The sequence below is a fragment of the Vigna radiata genome, chromosome 7, assembly GCF_000741045.1.
Source record: "Vigna radiata var. radiata cultivar VC1973A chromosome 7, Vradiata_ver6, whole genome shotgun sequence".
NCBI classification, from domain to species: Eukaryota; Viridiplantae; Streptophyta; class Magnoliopsida; order Fabales; family Fabaceae; genus Vigna; species Vigna radiata.
The window spans coordinates 31,481,624-31,500,753 of record NC_028357.1 but is presented as its reverse complement, the minus strand read 5'-3'; the positions used below and the strand labels follow the sequence as shown (position 1 = coordinate 31,500,753).

At 29.7% G+C, this 19,130-nt stretch overlaps 2 protein-coding genes across 3 annotated transcripts; one reads left to right on the top strand and one right to left on the bottom strand.

Annotated features, from left to right (window-relative positions):
* Window positions 1-6,041: 6,041 nt before the first annotated feature.
* Window positions 6,042-11,046, top strand: LOC106765682 (bifunctional dihydrofolate reductase-thymidylate synthase). 2 transcript variants are annotated; one of them, XM_014650379.2, is made up of 12 exons: window positions 6,042-6,198; window positions 6,588-7,034; window positions 7,129-7,528; window positions 7,604-7,648; window positions 7,833-7,898; window positions 8,813-8,874; window positions 8,960-9,034; window positions 9,125-9,290; window positions 9,383-9,506; window positions 9,917-10,023; window positions 10,138-10,255; window positions 10,749-11,046. In XM_014650379.2, exons 2-11 carry the CDS (start codon window positions 6,604-6,606, stop codon window positions 10,246-10,248), a joined length of 1,587 nt encoding a protein of 528 aa, XP_014505865.1. In that variant the 5' UTR covers window positions 6,042-6,198; window positions 6,588-6,603; the 3' UTR covers window positions 10,249-10,255; window positions 10,749-11,046. The 2 variants fall into 2 exon arrangements, with proteins under 2 accessions (XP_014505865.1, XP_014505864.1); XM_014650378.2 differs by having other exon boundaries at window positions 6,042-6,242.
* Window positions 11,047-17,794: 6,748 nt separating this feature from the next.
* LOC106767920 lies at window positions 17,795-18,714 on the bottom strand. The gene has a single exon (XM_014652887.2). The coding sequence runs from the start codon at window positions 18,476-18,478 to the stop codon at window positions 17,837-17,839; it is 642 nt and encodes a 213-aa protein (XP_014508373.1). The 5' UTR covers window positions 18,479-18,714; the 3' UTR covers window positions 17,795-17,836.
* Window positions 18,715-19,130: the final 416 nt, after the last annotated feature.

Sequence of the window (19,130 nt, the reverse complement as noted above, 5' to 3'; positions counted from 1 at the left end):
GATCTTCATTACCTTAGTTCATTCCTCATAATTTTGTCCTTTTAGTTGCACTTGTGTAATTACATTTCTAAAATTATCATTGTTACTCAGATTGTAGGACGATGATGTTTTCTTCGTCGTCTCGATTTCAATAAAAGGAAATCAATTTTAAGCTACTATCAAGATTATAATTACATAATTGACATCCACAAACCACAATTTGTAAAATTTATTCATTAACAAAAAAAAGACAATAATAATGATAAGATATGAAACTATCAATAAGATTTTATTCTTATTTGATAAAAAAACGGATCCCTATCTTTAAAAAAAATATAAAAAAAAATATGTTTTTAAAAAATAATAAGATTTTATAAATTTTATTCCAAAATTTATTTTCAATTACTTTTAAATCCCTTTGTAAAAAAAACATGAAAGATTCATTTTTTCCAACTACTTTCATCTGCTAACGATAATATAATGGCAATAGGCAAGTTGATGGTAGGAAATGGTTCCATGTCTATTTTGTTGAAGTCCTCCTTCCCACTTAATGTATTCTTTCTCTTCAATTTAAGAGTTAACTATACCTTGTTTTCATGCTACCATAAACAATCAAACATTTATTTTCTGCATTTTCATGGCATGAATGTATAAATGATTTTTGTTTATTTTTTTGAACATTATTGAAAATCTGTAACTAAATAATATTATCACTCATATTTTCGACTAAAAGATAACGAAACAAATGCTGACAGACTGTGATATAGTAAACATCATGGGAAGCCATATGCACGAATAATGACAAAACATCATTCGCAAACAATATATATATATATATATATATATATATATATATATATATATATATATATATATATATATATATATATATATATATATATATATATATTTGAACATAAGTGTTACCAATAATAATAATAATTATTATTATTATTATTATTATTATTTAAATCGAAACTTTTGTCTGCTCTTTATTTTTTTGTTACCTTTTACCATTTTGGTTTTCCTATTTCAAAGCTAACCATAAACAATGTGTCCACAAAGAGAAATGTGGCTTATACTTTCTTGCTTTAAAGGGCAACATTCCACAACAATTATTGATACATCATTCAAAAATTTTATCCGTAATGTATAAAATATGTTAAATTTTGCTCTTACCCAGATTCAATAATTGCATCTAAATATTGTAAGTTTCGCAATCTTATAGATATATATAATGTTTTTAATATTAAAATAAATTTTTATCAAGATACAAATTTTTGGATATTATTTTTCAATAAAATATATATTTTACCAAGTTAATCTATATAATAAGATAAAAGTTTACATTTAAATGTCCGAATAAGTTATAGAAGTGAATTTTTGAAATATAAAATAGCAAAAAAATATCTAAGAAACTATTATATAAACTGTCCTAATCCATTACAAGCTTCAGTAGTTTCAATGTACTGGACTAAAATAGTTCTTTAATTCAAATTTCGTAAATTAATTGAACTAAGGCCAACAGACATATCTTTCATATAACTGTTCCCAAATTGAGACATCTACGTTGTATAAGGGATGAAAATCAACTGAAAACTACATTTGCGGTTTGTTGATGAAGACATGGACGACCAAGATTCCATCAGAAACAAAATCTTAAATAAAAATTAACTATAAGTGTTTGGATAATCTAATCAAAAGATTTCAATACATTATTTATCAATAGCAATTAATTTGCTCAATGTATCATGTGATTGCCACGTCACCACTAAGATCAATAATCCGACCCTGTGTAATTTGATAGGTGTCATGATGATATTATAGGGCGTATAAGAATTTCCCGCCCTTAGCACTGTGGGGCCCGCACTTGCTTTCCCTTGTGGTGTAAATATTGGGTACCTGCATTTTTAATTATCCCTCATATTTGAATTCCAACAATACCCTTGCAACCTCCATATTATTATCAAATTAAACTTCTATTATAATAATAGTAACCTCAGCTAATTTATACTATTAGTATGATTCTCAGTTATAATTTGGTTTTTAAAATTATTCTTTATGATTTATTGTACATATCTTAATAATTTTATTATTTTGATTCAGAACTTATTTTTTTAGTTTTAAAATATATTAATTCAATAATAAATTAAATATGGTAACAGGTTTTTATAAAAGTAATATTATTATGGATAGAATATTAAATTAAAAGTGAAACTATTCATATACATTTAAAAATTAAAAGGCTAAAATTATGTACAAAATATACAGAAATTAAAAATAAAGGAAACGAATTTGAGTAATATGATAGAAGACCAAAATAATATTTAAACTAATTTTCAATAAAACTTTTTGTATGACTTTTTTTATGGCTGACTACCAGTCTATGATTGTTGAATTACCTGTAGATAGTCAATAAATTATATGCAGTTTGAAATAATGAGAAAAATAAAAGCAGTATTAAAAATGAAATTTTAAGCTTTCAACAATTAAACATTTTTAATTTTAACCAGTATGATTGCATTCTAATTAATGTTTTATTTTGGTTTACTGTAGATGTTTAATAATACATATCGTTTTTATCAAATCATATAAAAGTAAAATTGTGCATTTAAAATCATTACCAAATTTCAGTAAAAGAAATCATGAATAAAGATAAATTATTCTCATATAAGTTTATTGAGAGGATGAACCATTACTTAAAATTAGTTATTACATTCTTTGAAATACATTAAAATTTATTAAATATTTTTCTAATTTTATAATACAAAACCATTTAGTACTAAATGATTTGTTTGATTAATCTTCCATATAATTTATTTAATAAACTATCATATCTATTTATTAAATTTTTATTAAAGATCTGGCTCTATTGAGTAGATTAAACAAGACTATGGAATTGTTGTATATAATCTTAATAAAATTGTTATGTACAAAGAAATTATTTAATAAGATTTAATAAATTGATAAGATGCATATTGTAAAGACTTAAAAAATAAATTTTAAAAATGGAAATGGTTTAAAATAATGAAATTTAACTATTTTTAATATGAAATGATTTTAATATAAATTATTTTGTTATGAACGTATTTCATCATTTTAAAATATGTTATATTTCTATAAATTATTTTTTTAGATTATATGATTTTTTTTTATGAATTCTTATTTTCAGTTTATTTGATTGAAGAATTGAGATGGTAGGAATGATTTTGACGACAAGCTCTTCAATTTAGACCGATCAGTTTATTTGATAGAGTAAGTTCATTGTTTGCTCTTCTTTTTGGTCTTTTGTTTTCCTTTGCATGCATTCTGTTATGGATGCATGTGACATTTGATTCTTCTATAAGATTCTTTGTTGTTTAGTAGTCTTAATAGTGTACTTGTGTTAGAATTTCAAGTGTAAGTCTAAGTCCTACATTGGATAGAAATGAGAGAGTAGAGCAGTATATAAAGGTGAAGACCCATTAATCCATTGTCTTAACGTTTTGGATAGAGAGTGATGTCAATCTCTTATGTGATTGGGCTCAGGTTTCATTAGTTGATCTTGTATCTTCCTAGTGAATCTCCTCCTTCATAAACCCAACAGGTGGTATCAGATCCAAGTGAGGACTTCTTGAAGGGGAGATTGTTAGAATTCAAAGTGTTTGTGCTTGTGGAACTATTTTAGGCTTTCTATAATGGTTTGGTTTTTCATAAGCCAGGAGAAGCTAAATACCATTATTCTATTTTTTGAGTTCACGATAGTGTGTTGTTTGACACTTTTGTTTTGGTCTATAATTGGTAATATGTTGTATGGATTTTATGATGGAATTTAATGGTTGAAAGTAAGCATGTGTTGTTTGTTTGTAATTGATGAAATTGGAGTTTTGGTTAGTTGAAATTCGGTTAGATAAATATGAAGGTGTGATGTTAGAAATTGTCTAGAATTACGATTATGACAGGTGAATTTTTATAGGGATTGATTTTTGAATGAACTTGATGTTAGTGGTCAAAGTTTGTACAATTTAAGATTTAGGTAGCTACTTGTATTGCTGAAACTGGTCATTTGGGTATGTTGAGTTTTTGTTGTGTTTGTTGTATGCTTGTTTTGATTGGAATTGATGTTGAATTGAAAGAACCAAGGAATTGGTCATTTGATCAAATTGGTACTCAATCTGACACCTAAACCTGTTTTAGAACCTTCATTGTCAGGAATGTAAAATTGGTCATTTGAATAGTTCCTTAGTTACCTAAAAGCATTTAGATGAAACTATGTTTTTTGATGTGAGATTAAGGGTCATTGATATGTCGTTGAGCGCCACTAATATGCCGCTGAGCGCTGGCCATCTAATGGCACTTGGTTTTGAGTGGTGGTCTTGTAGTCCTGAGCGTTTCTTGTTGCGAGTTGTGTACTTGTGTTTATGTGTTCTCTCTATTCTGGATTGTTTTGAATTTTTAGTGATATTGATTTAATGTATATTTAAATGAAAAATGTTGATGCTTTATGGATTTTAAATATGAATATAAGTATGGTTAAGGTGCTCGTTCATGTATGATACTATGATAATAAGGAATGTGATATTAATGATGAATATGGTATGTGTTTGATGTAATTCCATGAATATAGTGGAGAGATTCTATGGTGGTGTTTGGTAGTGTAATATATTGATGTAGAGGCTCCAAAATGAGGGATGATCTTGACACTCTTAATAATCATCCAGTCCAAAGTAGGAGAATGGGGTATATTGTGAAGAATTGTAGGAGGTCCTTAGTCTAGTGGTCATTTCTTGGTCATATATGTTTGATGAATTAACCTTGATCTGTGGTAGTTTAATTGTGTAGTTGTTTGATGTGGGTGAGTCGTTTCACCACACACGGGTGCAAGTCTCCTAAGACTTCGACATGAATACATGTATCTCGATGGTCAAGTCTAGAGTGAATGATTATGTGCCTTAGGATTGATTGATTTATTTGTGTTATATGCTTACTTCTATTAAAGTGATATATGATTGATTTTGGTACATTAGCTTACCATTTCCTTTCTCTTTACCTGTCTCTGTGTTTCTTTTTTTTTGCGATGATTATCTTAATGATGTGAGTAAATGAATATGTTCCCATTGATTTAGTGCAGGATGATAATGGTGTTGAAGCTTAGATGTAGACAGTTTTTGCTTTCTATTTCATCAGTCTTGGAAATCAGTATTACGTTTTTTGTTTTCAGTTTAACAGAATTCTTAAGAGAGATCCCAGTATGTGTGTATATTTGATGTTATGGTTATGTATGAGATCATTGTAATAACCTTGTGTACCTATGTTTTTAGGATTATCTATCTTTTCAACGATTTATGTATGATAACTCCTTTAATAATCGTATACTATTAAAATGAGATATTACACATATATTTAATAAAATTAATTAATTACTTATTAGATATCTTTTTATCAATTTTCTTAATTTTGCATCCTTTCAAATTACCATTTATGAATTATCTATAATAAATCTAACATATAGTTCATATGTATGTATCACTATAAAACTGAGTATAATTTACATACTAAAAAATATTTATTTATTATTAAAAATGACTATATAAAATAAATATTTATTTTGGACAAGTATTCACTATATATATTTTTTAAATGTTATCATTCTCGTTAAATGAATATACACATTCCTTATCCTAATATTATTAATCCTTTCTATTGTTGATTTTTTAAATATACTGCTACATTTTCATTTTAAAATTAATTTCTTTTAATAACTACTTTGTCATTTAATTCTATTAATACACCTTAATATTACAGATGATCATTTAATTTAATTTATTTATTTTTGAATATTGTTTTATAAAAATGTTTATTTAGTACCATATAAATTTGGTTATCATAATCAAATATTTGTCTTACCTAACATCAATGCCTATGGGTTGGTGGAAGGGCATTTATGAAAAAGTGAAAAAAGATGTATAGAAATTCACTATACTGCAGAGAAAAAGGGTGGCACTTTACGTCAGCTGTGGTTTTGGATTTTCTTCTCTCTCCATTTTGCTTTCACTCTCTATTTATTTCCTCTCTCTCTCTCCTTTCCTTTGTTTTCTCTGCCAATAAACCTCTTTTCTCCTTCTCTTACACACTCTGACTTTCTGTTTCAGCTTCTTCTTTTTCTTTCACTATTTTTGTCCGCTTCACATTTTGCAATTTTCTGACCCAAGCAGAAAATAGTTCGCACAACATTGTTAGGTCAGTGCATTTCTCGGGCTCCCTTTTAGATCCGTTATCTCCAGGTTCACGTTTCGATTCCTGTATTTCTAGATTTTTTTTTTAATCTGTTGCAAGTGTTGTTTATGGAATTTTAGATTATGTTCGTTGATGTTGGTTGATACGCAGTGTGATAATTTTTTTAGAGATTATGATTGCTTCTTAATTTATTGTTTTTCTTAGATGGTTTCATTGTGTTTCTGTTACTGTTGCTAAGTTATTGTGATGCGATGAGAAAGATCATAGTAATATCATAGTGTTGCGATTATGATTAATCTAGTTTAAGTAGGTGACTGGATTTCGGAAATTTTTCTTATACTAATTTGTATTTTTAGAGTATTTGAATTGGTTCAGAGAATTTGTTTTTGCAGGCTTTTGAGTCCTCTGATGGCAAGTGATTCTTTTGTGATTTCCAATGGCAATGGCAATGGCAAGTCAGAGCCTCCTCCACAGAGGACTTACCAAGCAGTAGTGATTTCCACCAGAGATAGGGGCATTGCTAAGGATGGAAAATTGCCCTGGATGTTACCCGCTGATCTCAAATTTTTTGATGAGATCACTACTATAACATCTGATCCGGGGAAGAAGAATGCTGTTGTGATGGGTAGAAAAACATGGGAGAGTATCCCTCCTGAGAATAGGCCTCTTCCTGGTCGCCTTAACGTTGTTCTGACTCGCTCGGGTAGCTTTGATATTGCAACTGCAGAGAATGTTGTAATATGTGGAAGTGTGTCTTCTGCTATGGAACTTTTGGCTGCTTCTCCATACTGCCTGTCAATTGAGAAAGTATTTCTTACAGGAGGTGGTGAGATATTCAGGTATATTTATATTTTAGTTACCTTCCTGCTTCTTTCCTTTTGTAATCATATTAAGTTTTTTTTTACCGGTGTAGCTGATAATTGTTATGTACAGAGAGGTTCTTAATGCACCTGGATGCGAAGCGGCTCATATTACAGAAGTTGAGGCAAGCATTGAGTGTGACACTTTTATGCCTCGAGTTGATACCTCTCTATTTCAGCCATGGTATTCATCATTTCCTTTGGTGGAAGACAACCTCCGCTATTCTTTCACCACTTATGTGCGTGTTAGGAGTTCTCCGGCTGTGTCCCTAGGTCAAAATTCTGATCCAGTTTTTGATAATGTTTCAGACTCTTTAAATTTTGAGGTCAATAAATTTTCTTTTCTTCCAAAATTCATTTACGAGAGACATGAGGAATTTAAGTATCTAAGTTTGGTTCGAGAAATTATTTCTGAAGGCACAATTAAGGATGATAGGACAGGGACTGGTACCTTGTCGAAATTTGGCTGCCAGGTAACATCTCGATTGCTCTGTTAAGCAGTTGCAATGATTTATATGTATGCTTACACCTTCTCTATAATTCCGCAGATGAGGTTTAATCTGCGCAGAAACTTTCCGCTTCTAACAACCAAGGTATGTATGAATTTGTATAAACTACTGCACAGTAATTTCTTATTTTTCTTGTTTCGTTTCCTTATGTTATTTTGATGTAATTGTTTTTTGTTTTGTCACTTTTAAAGTTTATGAAGACCGAAGAAGAATATATATTGTACTTCATGATATTAAAGTTGACATGATTTCTTAATTTGGTTCCTAGAAAGTATTTTGGCGAGGGGTTGTTGAGGAGCTTCTTTGGTTTATCAGCGGCTCAACAAGCGCCAAGGTAATGATATCTGTACCAATCTTTTCCGCGCAGACGTGCTTACATGCCCTTTTCTAGTTATGTTACTGTTCACAAAGTCGCTAGCACGAACCAAATATTGGGTAACTAAGTTGGTTTACTTGATAGACACATGGGAAGCTTTGTAGTCTCCTACCCAACTCATTATTCCCCCCCTTTTTTTTACCTTTTTCAAAATTTTAATCAACTTATACATTGTTGTGTTGTGAATCAAAATGATATATGTTCGGATCCTTATTAATCTGTGTACTGATGACTAAGATATCAATACCTTTTATGTTCAACGATTTTTTAGTGACTAAATGTTGTGATAAAGCCGGGCTTTCGAGAATTTGTAGGCTGGCTTTACATTAGTTGGCTCTATAATAAATGCCTATGTTCATGGAATTGGGGGCTTGACATTAGTTGACTCTAGTTTTGATAATAAATCCCTATGTCCATAAAATTGGCAGTATGTGAATTAGGAAGTGAGTTTAAGAGGCAATTAATTTTTACAAAACTAGTTTATAAAACGAGGATTGTCTCTACTTGTATTTTGTAAATTGACCATATTTTTAGTCGCTATATAAACTGAAGTTTTTTTAAAATATATTTGCATTGGTTAAAATATTATCATGAAAGGGTTTCATGATGACATGACTAGCACCTGGATGTTGCATTATTAATATTGAATAATTTACCAAAATACATGCCTCAATAATATAGCTTAATAGCTTCCTGCTAACGATTTTTAGTTATTTTTCCAAACATAGCTAGGGTATAAAAGGCTGCCGAACCAAAATTCAATTAAATCACGGTGTTGCGTGAAGGCATATTAGTGGTTTACAAGAATGTCTCGCTGATTCATTAGATACGACCAGAGTGAATTTTATTCTGAAATCACTTTGTATTGACAGGTGCTGCAAGAAAAAGACATTCATATCTGGGATGGCAATGCATCTAGAGAATACCTTGATAGGCAAGCATGACCTACTAATTTTTGTAGGAACTACAATTTTTTCTTCTCTGTGCATTTGCTAACTGGATTTACAATTTATATACAGCATTGGTTTGAGAGAAAGGGAGGAGGGTGACTTAGGACCTGTTTATGGGTTTCAGTGGAGGCACTTTGGAGCCAAGTAGGTGGATGTACCTTTATTTTATATATGTCATTAGGCATCATTTTGTGGCCTTGCTTAGTTCCTTATTTTCCATCTTACATTTTACAGGTATACTGACATGCATGCTGACTACTCTGGCCAAGGATTTGATCAGCTTCTGGATGTTATTAACAAGATAAAGCATAACCCTGATGATCGACGGATCATTCTTTCAGCTTGGAATCCATCTGATCTTAAATTGATGGCACTTCCCCCCTGCCACATGTTTGCGCAGGTCTGCAGCTATATTTGGGTTTATCTTGGAATAACTATCTCTTTCTCTCGTTCTCCTTTCATGAAGTTTTGTCAACAAAAAAATTCCTGCAGTTTTACGTAGCAAATGGGGAATTATCGTGTCAAATGTATCAGCGATCTGCGGACATGGGCCTGGGGGTGCCATTTAATATTGCATCTTATGCTCTCCTGACATGCATGATTGCCCATGTTTGTGGTAAGCAAATTATGTCAGTGTTATAGACTTAAATTTGTTCTCAGACGTACATGGCATCTTAATTCCTTTTCATGATACAGATTCGTCATTATTTGATTTTAAATGACTTTAAGCTGATTAATGGGTTATGATTCACAAAGATTTTATATTATTATGATTAGCATAATAAAAGTATGGAATGGAAAAATAGTCCTTTTGGATGCCAATAATCAGATTCTCTGAAAAATTAGAATGCCCTTAAAAAGAAAGATATAGGTTTGGGTGTGTTCTGTTTCACCGTTTAAAGTTTGGGTGTGGCTCTGATGTTTTTGGGTTGTAATGTTCCGTAGAGAGATACAGCTTTTATATTAAAATAAAATTGAAATCAGATATCGGACTGATCTAACCATATCATATCCTGTCTTTGTCAGACCTTGTTCCGGGTGATTTTAGTCATGTTATCGGGGATGCACATGTTTACCGCAATCATGTGAGACCTTTGCAGGAACAGCTTCAGAATCAACCAAAACCTTTTCCGGTAGGTGTAAATGTTAAAAAAACATTTGCTTAACGTAGATGCCCACAAAATATTTACAATTATGCACTCGTATAAACTGCCTTTTCCTTGTTGATTGCCTATACCTCAATTCAGATTTTGAAGATAAACCCAAAGAAGAAAGATATAGATTCCTTTGTTGCTGCCGATTTCAAGCTCATTGGATATGACCCTCACAAGAAGATAGAAATGAAGATGGCTGTTTAGGGATCTTGTAAGACTCTCAAACCCTGCTTCTACGCTTTCTGAAATGGGGCAAATAATATATATATATATATATATATATATATATATATATATATATATATATATTATATTTTCTTGATTTTATTTATGTAAGGAATGTTTACATTATCTGGTTGACATTTGCACCTGTGGCAAACAGAAAAAACAGCTGATCAGGATTCATATTGAACTAGTTTTGACTGGCTGACAGTACAAATTCTGCTCTTCCAAAAAGTGAAAATTGAAGTAAAATTGGCTTTTCAAAATTGTTTATAACACGTCATAAAAATTTTTAAAATCAATTTCACTAGTAATTTTCTGAATTTAAAGGTACACTCTGAAAATACGTTATTGATTTCTTTTTCTCAAATTTACAGAGAATGCGTCGGTAGTGCTTTGCATTTTTTTTAAAGCATAGTCACTTGATATTGTGTTTCATATGTTGGTCATCAAACTGAAACGTGGTATTTTCATTGTTTCAGGTATAACCATAGGACCTATATATTAAATTTATGGACAAATAAAAGAATATCGCTGGATATACTTCAAGCTTTGCTTGTTACTACTGGGAATCCTTTAGGTCCACATGTCTCGTGGCTCTAAGGTGATTTAGGTTGAGGGTTTTTTCATTTCTTTTCCATTTTCCTCGTATCCTTTTGAATTTTGAGGATTTTTTATATGTATTGTGTTGGCCATTTTTATATATACACACACACGCATGTATGTATAAAGACCAAGTAATTTGGTGTAAAAATTTAGAAGTACAAGTGATTTAAATGACGTCGATATGAATAATTTATTAGTTAAGTGAAAAATCCTACAAATAAATAAAATTTTTAATTCAAATTGTAGTTGATAAAAATAATCATTTCTTTGAAAATATTTTTTTTTAGTTTTGAAATATGTATTTGTATGAAAAGTTTGAGAGACAGAAATTAACCTTATCTTTGTTAGCCTATTATTATAATCGTACCGCTTATTAAAACATAAGTTGTTAGAATTCCACTTAAAGTTATTATATCTTGCAAAGCTAAGTACAATTTTAATAATAGTTTAGAATAAATGGTCTACATTATGAATGTGAGTTAATCGCAATGTTTTTAGTTTTTATGTAAATATTGTGTTTTATAATATTTTTTAATTATGATTTAAATATTATATGTAATAATGAATTTTTGAAAAAGTTCTGATTTTTACGTTCAAAGACCATTTTTAAGATTCATCTTTTCATGAAAATCATCTCAAGTTTTAGACATGCAAACCATTCACATATAACTAATGGAAAATGGTATAGATCAACATATTTTTAATTTAATGTTTGTTTAAAAATAATTTATGATCATCCAAATATAACAATAAAATCATATTATAAAGGAGACGAAATTTAAAAAGGTGAATGTAAAAAAAGAAAATATATAAAGTGAAAACTTAGAGAGAGAGAGAGAAAAAAATCACATCATGCAAAGAGAGAAAAAAAAAGTTTTAAATATCAAATCTAAAATCTTGAAAAGGTATTATATGTCCTAATTAAAATAATTGATTCCTTCTATTACATATTTGTGGACTGAACTGTATCATGATGAATGTATGAATTAGGTTTAAGATATTTAGGTACACCTCATAAAAGCTTGCATGATTTTTATTTGATAACACATTGCATAAGGTATTGTTGATTGGGTCACACCAATTAAAAAAGTGACTAAGGAATATCTCACTTGTGTTCTTAAGGAATAAGTGAGGGCACACCTCATGAAAGCAAAGCCTCATCAGATATCACATTGACATATCAAAAATCATAATATTTTAATAACATTTTTAACCATTTTTTTTTATAACAGGATACGTGTCATCATTTTATTCATCTGTTTGAATTTATTTTAAAAAAATATTTGAAACGAACTAATTATAAACTATCATTAAAAAGTTATAAAATAAAAATTGTTAAAAAAACTTTTTTTATATAATAAAACTATACAGTATTTTGATATATCATTCTTTTTTCTAGTTTCGCTATTTTATTTCGCACTTTTTATCTCTCTTATTTGTATATTATATTTCATGTTTTCTTTTCCCTTTTATTTTTGCAATTTGTTGCATATTATATGCATGAAGAATTCAAATAAAAATAAAAATGCAAGATATAATGCACATGATGGTGATTGCCATATTGAGCGCTTCTCCCAATAGGTAGTAATTATATTCCATACTCAAATTCTTTTTCTTTTTTCTTTCAAACTATTTTCCTCATTATATTTTATTAAAATATATTTTTGACTGGCAACACATTATTTTTTAATTTCTAATTTTGTTGTTCAAAGTTCTTTTTACCTAAAACGATAAATGCATGCCTGGATAGCAGTTTTAAAAAATACTATTAGGTGCTAAATATGAGTGTTTTTGAAAAACAACATTCTTTAAAACTTTTTTAAAAATAACTAATTGAATTTCAAAGACGCTAAATAAAACTTGATTAAGATAAAATGGACAATTATTTTCCAGTTTTTTTGCGAAGAGACAACGAGTTATAGTGGTTTTTTAATTTTATTTTCTCTTTATACTAAATGAGTATTTGTTTTATGATTTATAGTCTAACTACCTAGATTATAAGCTGAATGGATCAAAAGTTTCTCTCTTGCATTATTTATTTTAATAGTACCTTATTTATTTTCATCTTCAATTAGTTTAGAATTATAATTTGGTAATATTTTTCTTCGTATCAACTATTTTTCTTTCACATTTCACTTTTAGTTATGTCACTTTCAGTTTCTAAAGAATTTTATGTATTCTTTCTAAAAATTTAACATCATATATTCTCTTTTGGTATACGAAAAGGATGGTAAGAGAGTTATTTGAAGGAGAGATTATTATCAAAATGTTGGTATGAGTTGTATTGTTGAGAGAGACTGAATTGAGATTTCTTCTAATTCTACTAGTATTTGGAATCAAATAAATGAAAATGATTGGTAGTAAGAGTTAATCGAGATTATTGTCTATAATGTTGGTGGTAATTAAACTCATTAAACATAAATAAGACCTGAACATAATATAGCTAGCTCTTAAAAACAAGATTGATTGAAAAAGGACATGGACAAAATCTTATAATAATAATAATAATAATAATCAATATATCAGTACCAAGTATCATAAGCCTATAAATGTAATGTTATTTTATTTAAAACAATAATGTGAATTTAATGTTGATATTAATGCTGATATACTATATATGCATTTAACATAATACAGTTAAATACTATTTTTAGTCTCTTAACTAGAAGCTATTCCTAATTCCACAAGGATAAGTTATTATAAATAAATTGGTATATTATAAGTGATATGCATATACCAATCATAATAATAATTATATAATAAATCAGTATATTATAAGTGATAAGCATATAACAATCATAATAATAATAATAATAATTTATTAATTATATTATTAATATATTTTAGTAGACACTTATAATTCAAGCAGCTATTTCATAAGTTTAGCTAATTCATGAATTACTCCCAGAAAAAAAATAGATATTTTAATCTTCTCTTATTAAAAAAAGTTATAATGATAATAAAATGTCTTTTCAAGATTAATAATTATATATTAACATTAATTATTAAAACTTAAAAATATATTTATTTATTTTCATCATCAACAAAATTCAAATAAAATTAATGATGTAACTGTTGGAGAAAAAATATAAAAAATAAAGATAAATATATAAATTATATTTGTTTTCCGACAATTTTTAATTTATTTCTTCTCCCAGTTAATTGTAGGTGTATAAAAAATATTTATTCTTGTAAAATCTAGTTTCACTTTTCAGTACAAACCAGCCAATAGGATTGCTTTCCTTCTGGAACACAATCCTGTAAACCCATACTGCATAAATTTACAGACAAATATATTCTTAAAATCCTAAATACATATTAAGAGTCGAAACCAAACCAGAGAATAGCATCTGTAGTTATCATCATGCCCTGTCCCCCAGGGGAAGTTCCCTCATCTCCACACTATTCTCACATCTCAAGAATCAGAATACATCGTTCACATCAATTCTTCTTCACTTTTTCTTAGATATCTTAATATTTCATTAAAAATAACATTAAAATTTTTATCAAAATACACATTCAGATATAAAATATAAACAATAAATTTATTAATATGATATGAAAAAAAATATAAGAAATATAGACAAAATTAATGTATTCTTGGATTTTTTTTTTAGCAATACATTATTGTTAGAGAAGTAACAATTTTAAGAATGACATTAAGTTCGATGGGTCAACACAACAGAAAAAAAAAATACTGAGTTGGAACAATATATTCAATTCATGAATTGAGACCAATTCAAATTAGTAGCCTAACAGTATGTTAGATCAGTTTTATGGGTTAATCAAGTCAACTTAATAGTGTGATCAAAATTTTATATAATTCAATCAAGATATGATACAGTTCGATCGATGTATAAAATAACTCGATCAAGATATGATATAATTTAATTAAAGTATAATATAACTCGACCAAAATTTGAAATAACTTAGACAATAGCTTGTTTTAGCCTTTTCAATCCAAAATTAACCTCAAAACTGTGATTAGGCTGGTTTCATGTAAAAATATAAAATTTGGTTTAATAGCTATTTTGATCTCTTGATTTGTAGGATGTGTTCAAAGTTGTCGTTTTTTTTTTCAAAAGTTCACAAACATCCTATATTTTCCAAATACAAGTGGGTCCTTTTTACTTGCGTTAAAAAGTTAACGGCAGAGTTGTTTCCCTGGCCAAAATTAAATGACGTGTCTAATTAGTTGGCAAACTCAACCAATAAGAGATTGCTACGTGACAGTCCCCTTTCCACTCCAAAGTAAAACTTTATGAGACTTCCTTTTCTTCTTTAATCACCGTAATCATTGTCACTCTAATTCCTTCTTCTCCACTGTAAAAGTCATAATCGCACGTTGCTTCCCAAACCTTAATCCCTTTTTTCCCTTTTTGTGTTTAATGTTCTAGCATTTGTAAAACTGATAATAGGAATTGAAGAAAAAATTGCAAATGCAGAGTTTTTGATACTCAAGGACCCAAAGGACACCGGTTTCATTAGAATTTAGGGTATGGCTGGTATTGTCAAGACAACCCTTGCAGAACAAGTATTTAATAAACTACATTCTGAATATGAAGGTTGTTACTTTTTAGACAATGAAAAAGAACAATCACGTAGTCATGGAATAATTTCTTTGAAAAATGATATTTTTTTTCTGCACTATTAGGACATGCTATGAAAATTGACATACCAACTTCGTTGCCTCAAGAGATTCTAAGGAGAATTAGTTGTATCAAGGTTCTTATTATTCTTGATGATGTGAATGATTTAGATCACACAAAAAAGTTACTTGGAACTCTTGATAATTTTGGATCGGATACAAGAATAATTGTAACAACCAAAGATAAGCAAACCTGGAAGCATCAATTGTTCATCAAGAATCTAGCAAACTTGGAAGCAACAATTGGTTGTTGGATCCAAATGGTGATGTTTATCAAACATCGAAAAATGACAAGGTTAAAGTCTAAGTACACATAACATCTTTTGAATAACATTTTATATTTTTCTTGAAAGATGTATAAATTTTTTTCTTTTACATTGATGGCAGGGTCTTGGTGGCATTACAAGCTTACGAATCCACTTGCCAAGAACTGGGAAGAAAAATCTAATCCCTAGCATATTTTTTGAGATGAGCAGACTATAGTTTCTAGAAATTTTTGTGGAAAATAATGATGATTTGTTTGATCAACTTTATACTCTTACTAAAGAGCTTCAATTTTTGGAAACTGAACTTAGATTTCTTTGTCGATTGAATCACCACGCATATGCTAACGTTCACTCACATCGCATCCAGCGCACGGTAGTCCCTCTCCCTCCCGTAGGCCGAAACCATGCCCACAGCTGTCGGCTCTGCCATTAAGGGGCCTTTGCCAAAATGTGCCGAGAGGGAGGAGTGAATAGCGAAAGAGAGAACTGTGGTGTAGGTCGCCATGTGGGTCTTAAGTCCTAATGAAGCGAAGTGTTTGAGGATTTAGTTGGCGACATCGGAACTGGGTTTTGTTTCGACGAGGTAATGGTGCAGGGTGAGGGCGTAGAGGTAGGAAGAACCGGAGAGAAAGCCCTTTCCTAATCTACAATTATGAAACCCTAATTTTGGTGGAAAGGGATTTGTCATGTGACATCTTCTCATTGGCCTCAAATGACCCCACAGTGCCATGTCATATATAATTGTACAAGTCATCAAGTTTTTGCACGCAGGGCAAGTCTGTCGTAAGCATTTTTAACGCCGTAAGCAAAAAGGACTAACGTGAACCGTTTTTACAAAATATAGAACGATACTGAACTTTTAAAAAAAGAAAGGACAATTTTGAACAAACTCTACAAATGGAAGGACCAAAATATGTATTACACCAAAAAAATTTATCATGTTTCCCATGTCAAAATACATTTTCGATGACAGAAAAAAGAAGTAGACAAACTAACCCATCAACCCAGTAAGTGAGGTTATAAAAGTTAACCCATTCTTAAGTACTCACCTATCTAAGGTAAGTCAAAGTGAAACTAAATTTAATTAATCCATTTTATCATCTTAAACACCATATTACACTTTTCATCAGTTTATCTCAAATAATTATTAATATTAGGATTAAATATGTTTTTAGTCCCTATATTTTGGGGCGATTTTAGTTTTAGTCTCTCTTTCAAACTAAGGTACAATTTAATCCTTTAACTTTAGAAAACCCTATTTTTAGTCCTTTTTACCAAATTTTTTTAACTGTATTTGTTGTTTCAAGTACGTTTCATTATAACATTTGGATTGTTTACACTGTTTGACACATTTTTGCTTCAATGTTAACTGAGAAACGCGATTGAAACAGCAAATAAAGTTAAAAGAAATTGGTAAAAATGACTAAAACCAGAGTTTTCTAAGGTTGAAGGACTAAATTGTACCTTAATTTGAAAGATGGACTAAAATCAAAATCAGCCCAAAGTATAAGGACTAAAAACATATTTAACCCTTAATATTATTGTAAAATGGATTTCTCTTTCTACATAATTTATTCAAATTCCCATCACTTATAAAAGTTATTAATTATTAGGTTTAAACCTCTTTTTGGTCCCTAAGTTATGAGCGGACGTTCAGTTTAGTCCCCGCTTTTAAAAATGTAAACCTTTGATTCCTAAGTTATAAAAAATGTATCAAATGAGTCCTTTTTTTATTTGAAATACTGTTTTTGGTTGTTTCTTAACAACTGCTACATATTTAGATTGCTCTGATTTGTTTATTAATAATGACAACACTTGCTCTGATTTGTTTATTAATAATGACAACACTTGAGATTGTTATTTGTACTTCGACCATGAACATCAAAAAAAGACTCATGATACATTTTTTATAACTTAGGAACCAAAGATTTACATTTTTAAAAACGAGAACTAAACTGAACATTTGCTTATAACTTAGGGACCAAAAAGAAGTTTACACCTAATTATTACTTTATTTACATAATTTTAAAATATACATATATAATTTTTTTTACATTAAATAATAATCTTCTTCTTTTCGAATCCTTTGTTCCCTAGCGATGAAAGCCTCCACAGTGCGACGAAACTCTTCGTTGGTCATTCCATCTTCAGGGAAAGAAATTCTCGCCACTTCTTCAACAGGAACACCTTCAATCTTCTTCCTTCCCTTCTCAGTCTCACACCTACGCAACACACGACGTCGTTTCTTCCTCAAAATCTCCGTCTCGCACCTCCTATAACCTTTTTCCAAACCGATATTTGCTTCCCCTGTTTTCATTTTCTGTTTCTTTCTGCTATACTCTGCCACAGCATCTTGGTTTTTGGTTGTATTTTCAATAAACTCTTGGTACAGATTGGGCTCCGGAACAACGTTGTTACCCCGAGCGGAGAACTGAGCGAATAGTGCGATGATTATGATGTTTCCGACGAGGAAGACAAAGCAAGGACTGTTCATGAAGAGTGACAAGTCTCTGAAATATTCGCCGGAGTTTCTCACTGCAACCGGAAGCTGCACAGAGAACCTTGAAACCAAGACCAAAACCACACAAACTTCGATGATGCGTAACAAGCTTGCGACCCTTCGAAGCTTGCGGTGTTTGAGGATGGCGTTGGCTTTCTCTGTTTGAAGGTTATTGAAACTGAAGGAGTCCATTTCTTGAAGGATTGATGCAAATGCAAACAAGAACTCGTCTTATGTGTTTTACTCAAAGGGGAATAGAAATTTGTCTGTGGAAATAGAATATGTAAGTGATGTTGCAGAGAACAGTGAAGAAGCTTCTGCAGTTGGAAACATGGATACAGAAACAAAATCCAAGTGAATGTAATGTGAACTGTGTGAAGTGTGAACAGAGTGGTTCTATTTGGTGCTATGAACTTGTGCTATTCCTTCTTTATAGAGCAGAATCCAAACTTTTTAAGAAAATAATAAAATAAAAATCTTTCAATATTCCATTATCTACTCTTTTTTTTATCCCTTCCTTTCCTGTGTGTATGTATCAAATTATATTTACCTTTTTTTTTTCTTCACCTCATGTAAAATTTATGATTCATATCTAGGTTATAATTATTTTAAACAGCTTAATTTTTTTATCCAAAATTTTAAATAACAGTAACATGTGGTTTTACTGATGAATTAAAGATGACATCTTATTATATAGTTTTTGGTTAACAATGATGAATAATTCGAACAAATTGAACAAAACTTAAAAGAAAAAAATATCTTTAACAACTCTTTTTTGACAATTTTTTGACAACGCATACATGACAGTTTATGATTAGTCCGTTTTAAATATTTTTTTAAACAT

Excerpts from the sequence above, each read along its gene's own strand:
- LOC106765682 (XM_014650379.2), top strand. The coding sequence starts at position 6,604 with ATGGCAAGTGATTCTTTTGTGATTTCCAATGGCAATGGCAATGGCAAG. Across the intron at positions 7,529-7,603 it reads TGTCGAAATTTGGCTGCCAG|ATGAGGTTTAATCTGCGCAG; the intron begins GTAACATCTCGA and ends ATAATTCCGCAG. Across the intron at positions 7,899-8,812 it reads GCGGCTCAACAAGCGCCAAG|GTGCTGCAAGAAAAAGACAT; the intron begins GTAATGATATCT and ends TTGTATTGACAG.
- LOC106767920 (XM_014652887.2), bottom strand. The coding sequence starts at position 18,478 with ATGGACTCCTTCAGTTTCAATAACCTTCAAACAGAGAAAGCCAACGCC.